General features: G+C 43.4%; 1 protein-coding gene across 1 annotated transcript in view; it reads left to right on the forward strand.

Annotated features, from left to right (window-relative positions):
- Positions 1–2,049: 2,049 nt before the first annotated feature.
- ppp1r9a (protein phosphatase 1, regulatory subunit 9A) overlaps positions 2,050–9,723 on the forward strand; it is a gene marked incomplete in the record, with an annotated part of 43,593 nt that continues 35,919 nt past the window's right edge. The window contains 2 exon segments of the mRNA XM_035681529.1: positions 2,050–2,563; positions 4,011–5,508. Of these exon segments, the coding sequence (XP_035537422.1) occupies positions 4,153–5,508 (1,356 nt within the window).

Genomic DNA, 9,723 nt, shown 5'->3' on the forward strand with positions numbered 1-9,723 from the left:
AAATGGGAGTTTAATGCATATTAAACATAAGGAGTGGCTTCTGTATTTTCTTTCGACCCATGGGGATGTCACTTCATTGTCACTGTGTAATTCTCTTGAAGCCATTTTTCAATGTTTGCCAAATCCCACTGTTTAGAGGCTTCTCTGATCTATGACTATGAAAATTAGGATCAGGACTTGTGCAGGCAGACACACCCTCTTCCTCACATGCACATAAACACACACCATCCCCTCCCTCACCGGGGCTTGACCTCCTACGTCCAGCTGTAAGAGGGCACATGCATGTTTGAGAAGTCTGCTCCAATCTGTCCAGACCCCCTGCAGAGACAGTCCTAGCTGACAGATGGTCATGTTTTGGCCCCTTGGCTCCAAGTCAGGCCAGCTATAGGGCTGTGGGAGCCTTAATTCACCCTTCATGCCCCCGTGATGTCAGTCACCACTAAGAGAGCACTTTGATCCTGCACAAAATGACCCTAATGCTGCTCAACATGCTGACAGTTGGTCACGGCGTGCTTTTTGTTTGATACAGGCATATTTGAGTCTGGATTCATGGCTTCCTCTGTGGTGATAAACACGATGCAATCCATCCTCTGTGCTCTGCAGTGCGAGGCTGTTCTGTTCTCTCACCCTCCCTTTTATCCCCTTAAGATTATTTTTAGGTTGCTTAGCAACATCTTCACATAGCCAGTGTTTAGACTGGATATGAATGTATCATAACAATCACTATAGGTCAATGCCAAGACGCATAATGGAGACTAGAGCGTTTTCAATTTGGCAAGAGGCTAAGATGGCAACCAAATGAATCTAATTTAAGGCAGATTGGGAATGATTTGAGTCCAGATCTGTTTGAGCATTGTATGCATTAAGTTTCAGTTTACACTGCATTGCTAATTGTCCTGAATTTGCTTGTTATGAGCAGTGAGGCAAGACGCAACATTCCCATTCTCCTCAGCAGTGAGGGCTGTTTTTAAATAAAGGAGCTCATCTGTTTCTTAGCAGATACAATGGACCTCAACTTTCATATAATATTTGACTTTCTAAGTTCAAGATGCTGGCACAGGAAAAAAATGTAAGGGTTGCTAAGTAAAAACAGTACAGTAACCGACTAGTAAAAGCAGAATTAATATGCAAACCGCTTCTGCTGTAAGTGAGCTCAGTATGGACGGAAATGGTTACATAATGATGTAAGTTGCATATTTTGTCAGATTATATGACTGCATACATTTATGAAGGAGATTTGTGTTACGGGATTTGAGAAGGTGACAAATACATTTCAAATGTCAAATCATTCAAATGTATGCAGCATATGCATGATCCAGTCTGATGAATCACACTTGAATGAAACATGCTTAAACTTTGAATAAAAATGTAATTCATAACTTGTAGTTTTGTGCTTACAAAATATTTATAGTCATGTATTCCAACACGTCCAAATTAATTATGTAACTCAGTGCTGTTTGTTAAAAATAATCACATATTCGGATGTTGACAAAGCTTCCTTTCTAGTGCTTCATCACATGAATTCAGTCCCGTGTTTTAGTCGGTTTCTGATGACTCCAGTGTGACCCAAGAGGCTAGGATTTATGCCCTCTGATCTTCTTTAATATAAGTCTGTTAAAATATGAATGTCCATTGGGTAAAGAGACCGCAAACTTTATAAACCATATAGCATTATAAAATATGCATTAAGCCATTTTGAGTTTGTTTGGTGTAGCCAACATTAATATTGAGGGGAACCCATGAAAACATTCCTCACCCTACAGACTGAATTAATAGCCATTCATGCACCTGTATGTAAAGTGATAAGATGGATGAATAAGTATGTGCTGTAATAAATTGCCCCTCATTTCTCTCTTTTTGACTTTTTGCGAGCGAATTAAAAGAGAAATCAAACTCCTATCAACTCAATTTAGGTCCCCTGGTGGTCCTCACACCATGTGTTGAGAAACCCTCATTTGAACACCAATCACACAGCCTGGGCTGGTGGTCCCTGACCCTTCTCTACCCCACCCAAACCCCACGGATGAACAATAAGCAGCCAGTGGGAAGTTACAGTTGCTGTGTGCTGGTATTTCTGCCTGATACTGCAGCTCGCCTGATACTGAAACCCCCTCCGTGCGGCAGATTATCGGACCAAACCATTGCCGCACTTCAGGTTTCAGCACCTGTCACATGAGGCTTTGCACAAGCAAAATCTCCGGCTGTCGTTCCAGCTGAGTGTGTTTACTTTGCGGGCGCTGCGGATGCACATCTCACGCAGCCGTCCCGCAGACGCAGCCCCGGTGCAGCGCTCAGTGCGATGAGCTGCCAAGCTGCACCGACACCCCTACAGTGCGACTGGCAGCAGCATCATCCACTGCCTGCAATGGCGTTGTAGCGGCTCCGGTGTGTCAAAAAAAACAACGTTTCTGTAGCGGCGAATCCGCCCCGGACTGTTTACCCAGCGTGGAATAGACATGTTTTCATCGAAATATTTTGCAACGAGAGCGTCCATATTTTGCCCTCTGGATTACAGTTTTATCCGTATCACGCGTTAAAAAATAACCAAGCCGGAGCCATGCATGTAAGTCTGACTCTTTTGTTTTTGTAACATTGGGGCAACATCGCTGTGGTTCGTGGTCAACAGTTAACTTACTCTTTTGGTTAATCATAGACCAAAAAAAAAAAAGGTCAGTCTTTTTTATGTTCAACCCTGCATGAATCTGCACAGGAGTAAAACAGGGGGGGGAAAAAGCAGCGAATAAATGAATGTTTACCAGTGTCAGATGAGGAGGAGGAGGAGGGGGTGAGCTGTCATGTTGTGTGCGGTGTGGCTGATGTGCGGCTCTCGGTCTCTGTTTGTCTGATCCCACTGACACAATGTTAAAGCCTCAGTTTCATCTTTCATCTTTCACCTCTTAACTTTATTTTTCCTCCTTGCAAAATCCTCCGAAGCGGCACAGGATGTCCCTCAAGTTCAAACGGATGGGTTTTTTTGCACAAGGATTTCAAGGATTATGATGGGCCAGCAAGAGTCCAGCATGGTGAATAATGAATATTGAACCAGGACATTAACGTTTCAGCCACTGCTGGTGCTGCTGCTGGTGCATCCACCATCCAGGCTGTGGGTTTCAGCACAACTTAGATTAATGGATTCTCTGTGTCCCAGTGAATGTTTTTTTTTTTTTTTATCTCAGCTTTATTGTGCAATATTTCATCTCCCTCTTTGTGGAATGTATTTCTAAACATGATTAAAAATTAATGGCTGTAGGTATGGGATATCTAATTCAATACTTGCCTGCACTAACCCACTATTATTGAGATGGTGCGCAAAGCCATAATCTCAACATTGAAACTGCAAGTGTTTCAGTTCATTAATTCTTTTCTCTTTTTGTCCCAGGGATGGTATCAACTTTTTTTTGGTGCATTCAACAGCATTTCTCTGTACATTAAAGGTTGTAACTACCATGCAGTGCTTTGTTTGAGAGCTGGCATTTGGTAGGAACCACCATAATGTCAGTGATGGTTTAGATAGCTGTGGGATGTGGCAGCGTGCAAGGGTCAGAGCTTACTATATAAAAGCAGAGGGAGTGGGAGAGAGAAAAGATAAGAACACAAGGCGAAAGAAAACATGGGGCAACAACAATATTTCCAACAGCACCGATTTAAACATAAGGAGCTCAAATCTTTACACTGATGTCTACAGTAAGTATTGATTTGAGAAGGTAAACAGTGCAGCAATGCTGAAAAGACAACATCAGCAGAGGGCTTTCAGAGGCTTTCATAACTAGTTCTCTAGAGCTATTATGTCATTTGGCCCCATGTTTCTGTATAGTGTTGATGAAAGGGGGAAATTGTCTCTTTTCAAGCTTTGTAATCATCATTTTGTTGAGAAGGTTTATGTGATTTCTGTGTATGTGATGGTATTTATTGTACTGTAATGTTTAAATAGTTATCTCACTTGTACTCACATAATCAGGCAGTGTTACAAAATGTTTCTATATTCATAATGTCTCTCTTTATCTCTGCAGGTGTGAATGGGCCTGAAGGAACTATAACATCAGCTGGATCAGATTATTCAGCGCTGCAGCAGGTCAAACTAGACTCCTCACTCCCACATTCTAATGAGGCCACGGCGATGCTGACATCCCCTCTGAATCCAAAGACATCATCATGCTGAAGACGGAGGCCTCGGGGGAGAGGACCAGCCTCCGGAGTGCCTCCCCCCACCGAAATGCCTACCGGGCTGAGTTTCAGGCGCTCAAAAAGGCCTTTGACCAGCCTCGGATTGATGGAGACTCCAAGCCCAAAGACCTCGAACGGGTGAAACAACCAAGGGGCCGCCAATATGGCAGCCATGTTAGTCGCATTAAGGACATGTTCATGCAGATGGGCTCTGAAAATACCTCAGCTAAGGCCAAGGGTTGTGATGATTCCTCGCCGCAAAAGCTGGTCAAGCCCACCAACTTCATCAACAAGGCTGATGGATCAGTGATAAAACTCCAGCATTCCTCATCAACTGACAGGATTGGAGGCGCTGGAGCAAAGTTCTCTGAAACCAGGAAGCTGTTTGAGCAGCAGTCACGTGACCAGTCCCAATCACCAGTCTTTCCGTACGGACGTGATAAAAGAGGTTCCCATGAGCACCTCGATGACTGGCGGGGTACAAGGTCTAATAGAGGCAGTACAGACTCTTTGGACTCGCTTTGCTCCAGAACAGAGGCGTCCTCGCCAACTGTCAGTCAACTCAGTGCTGTTTTTGAAAACGCAGACCACAACAACCAAGGTGCGGCCTACAGAGGAGTTAGCAGACGGGCCCTCTACTCACCAGACGGATTTCAACGCCACGGAGGGGACCTCAGTGAGGATGATTCACGACAATCTCCAGTTCGTGGAAACAACCGGAGCAAGACAGGGGGACAGTTTCCCGCTTCCTCGTCTTCTGAAGACCTTCTAAGCCCCAGTCCTGGGACAGAGACTTCGGAGCTGAACCCCGTACAACAAGGGGAAGAAGCCCAAGACAAAGCTGAAACTACGGGTGGAGATAGACGGTGTCTTCCTGGGGTCACCACCAATGGAAGCCAGGTTAATGGTTCTTATGTAGAAGAAGAGAAACGTTCAGAAACAAGAAAATATAGTGAGGATCTAGGGGTGTCCAAAGATGACAAAGCTTTTGAAGATGCAACCCCTGAGCCATTGCCGACCCCAACTACACCAGCTGGGGTCAGCCAGGAGGATGTGGATGGTTCAAGAGAAGATAAGCAATCTGAATCTCCCAAGGGCCAGGTGGAGGAACCTGATGAGGAATACACTGGGAATGAGCGGGTGATTTTTAACGCAGACGGGGACGCCTGTTACCAGGGTTGGGGGGAAAGCTGCACAGATCCTGAGGATGACCTCTACGGAGACGATGAGGATATTGTCTACGACCCGGGCTCTGACCTGACAGAGATTCCTGGTCTACCACAAGAAAACAAAGAGGACATCCCTCCAAAGAGGAAGATTCGCTTCAGCACTTCTCCCATTACAGTAAGTTGGGCTGCTGAACAAAACTCTTTTGGAAGCCTTAATTGTGTAAACACAGTGAACACAATTCAACATAAAAGCCCTTGTGCAGCTTTTATCAAAAGTAGGTTAAAACAACAGAGAGCTAATATTGTATTCAGAGCTTCCTTTTTTATGGGCTTGTATTTATAGTTGCTGTTGAACTACTCATCGGTGTTACCGGTAGCTTTGTTGTTTTCACATTTTTATGGGGTCATATGATCATGATTAAGTGGTCTGACTTCACTAATCTTTGTATCCTCGTAAGACCTTTTATCGCGTGGTTTTATTTCACATTTTCTTCTTTTTAATATGGCTATATGGTAGATAATAGTAAATTATCATATATTGTAGCTGTTGCTCTCTGATAGCAGGGGTTGTAGCTATTTTGCGATGCAGAGCCAGAGGGTCAACGCATCGCCCTCTGGGAAATTGACGTGTTCATGAGCAGAACATCTGTGCATGTGTTAGTCATGCTGGTTCTGCACCCACGCAGTTTCGCACATGATACTGTGTTTGTGTTTGTCAAACAGCCCCATCTCAGGGTTTTAAATGAGGAGGCTATTTGTTGTGCTATTTGATGAGGGTATTTTCTAAATTTCAGTGTGAAAGATACTGTATATACGGAATATAGTGGACCTATGGCGTGTGTCCAGTGTGTAAGCTTATTGTGTCCATTATGCTCAGTGATATCAGCAGATTTATGGCTAGAGATTACATGCATTTCTATCATTCATCCCACAGAGATTACAACACAATAGGGTTTTACGTATGTAGAAGGGTCATTGCTTCTAGTGAAAATGCAGCCACATAGTTTCATGTCCCTGGTAACAAGCCATTTCTTTTTTTTTTTATTAATAGAAATAGCTTTACCATAGTATTTGTTGCATCATCTCCCTTAAATCCGAGTTAGACACAATGCAACCAGTGTTGTTTGTGGATGGATTATGGGAAATATTTTTCAGTATTTTAAGTATTTAGATTCAATAAGATTATCATGTTTCGCTGTAAAAACACATTTTAAGTTGACCTTTTCCTTTTTATCCTGTTTATTTCATTTTTGGGTGAAATCTATTTTGGTTTTTGAGATTTTCAGCCTGTTGACATACAAGCAAAGTGTGTGCAAGTGCTTGTACAGATAACATTTGAGGGCAACACAGTGGTGATTGAGCGAGTGAGGTTTGTGTATGAAAGATTTGGATCTAACACAAACATTCCACAGGTTGTGGATCAATCCTATTAACATGCTGTAACGAACCAGAACAATTAGCCCAGTTATTGAGAGGAGAAAACGTGATGTTGGCTCACTAATTACCCTGCACTGTCTCTGCAATGTGTGTCCTTCTGCTTCTATCTCATTTCCTCCCTCTCAGGACTCCCCACACGTGCATGAAAACACTCAAAATCGCAAGCAAACATTTCCAAAAGGATGCAAATTCTTACATTATGTGGCTTAAACATAGCTTCATGTGTAATATCATTGTATGTTTTCAGTGAAAACATCTACAAAACCTGTTTCCATTTCTTGATATCAATTTAGCAAATGTTATTTTCATTATGCAGTGAAGGGGAGCGCTACAAAGCTTGTTGCCCCATTCAGGTCGAACAGGCGGGGAATATGCTCCTCCGTTGTTGTCTGTCGTTTCAAGGCTTCTGTTTTCTATGAAAAGGGCCGACGCTCGTTCATCATATGGAATATTCAAAATAGGCATTGCCCCCCCTTTACACAGATGCACGAGCACAATTAGACATGCACCCCTCCCACTTCTCCATCATACGCGCCCCTCCTCTCTGCCCACGAGGAACAAACAGGGTTCTGTCTTTTGTTCGTCTATATAGTGAAAGAGACAAAGCTATTTTCTCAGCCCTCTGCCCCGCACGAGTCCAACTTGACCCCCGTGGGAGGAGGCAGCAGAGAAAGACCTTGAAAAACAACCTGCTCTTGTAATCTAATACTTAATGTTCCCTCCCCTTCGTGTAATATTTCTTAGTCCTGTCCCGTAAAGCGGATAAATAATTTCAACATCCCAGCTTTGAAGGTTTAATTAATTTAGAAATCATCATGGCAGCCACAGGGAGAAGATGACACACAGCCAGCTTTTGGTAACATTTTGTAAACATGCTTAATGCCTTATGTTTAAGAAGACGAGTAACAGGTCCAGATGCTCATAGAGGACTATTATTGTGTTGACTTCACTAATGTTACGTTTATAAATCTAGCCTTTAGCCATGCACGGGTCTGTGGATCTGTCGGTCTGGTGGTCCACCACTGCAGAGTGAATTATCTCAACAACTATTGGATGGATTGTCTGTACGGTTGAATTTTGTACAGACATTCATGGTCCTCAGAGGATGAATCCTACTGGCTGGTGATCCCCTGACTTTTCAGCGCCACCTTGAGGTTGACAATGGTGGCTTGTAGTGAAATATCTTGACAACTACAGGATGGATTCCAATGAAATTTGCTACATCCATTCATGGTGGAGATAAATCCCTCTCACATTGGTGATTACCAGCGCCACCCGCAGGTCACAGTTCTCACTTATTGTTCCATCTACCAAATGGATTGGCTCAAAATGTTGTATAGGCATCCGTGGTTCCCAGACAATTAATCCTAATGACTGCCTGTCTTTCCTCTAGCGATGCCATGAGGTTCACCCTTGCGGCCCTGAGTGAGAATGTCTAAACAACTGTAACAGCTTGTGTAGATTGCCATAAAATTTAGTTCAGATATTCATGCCCACCTCAGGATATACTGTAATAACTTTGGTGAACCCCTGACTTTTCATCAAGCGCCATCATCAGGCCAAATATCTATTTGTCTGTTGTGAGCAAACACCTGCTAAACTAATGACATTCAGCCTCAGCTTTATATTGCTAATTAGCAAATGTTAGCATGCCAACACGCAAAACCAAGATTGCGAACATGGTAGACATGCCTCCTAAACATTGCATATTAGATCAGTCATTGTGAGCTGATCTTAGCATTTAGCTTAAAGCACAGGTAGGCCCACAGTAAGTAAAACCCCACAGAGTAAAACTATGAGTTGCTAGCACACAGGTTTTTTTGTTTTTATTAATGGTTACTTCCACATCCTTTCACTTTAGTTGTAACATCCTGACTGGCCTAGTGAGAAGTGACTGCTTTGAGCTGCCCAAGGCAAAGACAGCCTTCCCCCCCCAGAGGCACTGACCTACAGAAGAGAATCAGAGCTCATGTTCATTCAAGCAACTGGTTTCATCTTTGCCATTAGTACTTCCAGTTTGCGTGTTCAGTCTGAACCATATAGACTGGTACTAGTCTGATACTGATAGATTCAGTGTTCTATTGCACTTTTGTTGTCCTGTTGTCGAAATATGTTCTGTGCAGCTGGTATGACACTGAGAATACAATGTTTGATCTGAAGGTATCACACACATCTCAGCCAGTGTTTAGTTCCCCTGCTGTGGTTTTCTCATGGTTTTAAAATGTTCAGCTTTGATCGCAAACAAATCCCAAAAGCTTTTAACCATCTCACACTTGTTACAGACTTCTTTTCTTGCAGTTTGTTTTCTTTCTGTCTTTGTTGAACCGCACCCCAGGAGTTTGACAGAAGAAGTCTTCTCCCTCTGCATGCAGTCTGCTGTGTCAGTCTCCTCGTTTCCCCCCATCCCTCTGTACGTGAATGGCATTTATATCATCTTTTTAATGATACTTTTTGTGCCTGTAGAGCAACTGCATTTTCATCAGTCAAGACACCTTGATATCTTAATGGAATTAAGCAGATGTGATGAGTGGAGCACCGTTTAAATGGCCAATGAAGTGGCTCCGTAATCAGCCCCTCCACTCTGCATGATGTCTGTTACTGGATCAAAGAGACTGGCATTTTCTCCATTAGGTTCTGCTGCTGCGTCGTTAGTGGAATGCTGAGTAGCATGGATCTGAGCTCAGAGACATAATCAATATGATAGATGTGTGTCGCTCCTCTTCTTTGTGGCAATGGTTTTTTTTTAGCTGCAAGACTTTGTGCCTTTTATTTCTTTGACTGGATGTTTTTACTGGTGTGTTGTTCTGCAACTTAGGAGGGATGGTTGTGTGGAGATTTTGTTTCATGAGTCATTCATGTGACTCATTTGCCTCAGACCAGGGACAGGGTCAGAGCTGTGGCAAGGGGTGGCACGGGCCCCCAGGAATCTGATTGGCCATCGCTAGTCCCCCCC

Source organism: Morone saxatilis, unplaced genomic scaffold, assembly GCF_004916995.1.
Source record: "Morone saxatilis isolate NCDOM2014 unplaced genomic scaffold, NCSU_SB_2.0 Contig9, whole genome shotgun sequence".
Lineage (NCBI taxonomy): Eukaryota > Metazoa > Chordata > Actinopteri > Moronidae > Morone > Morone saxatilis.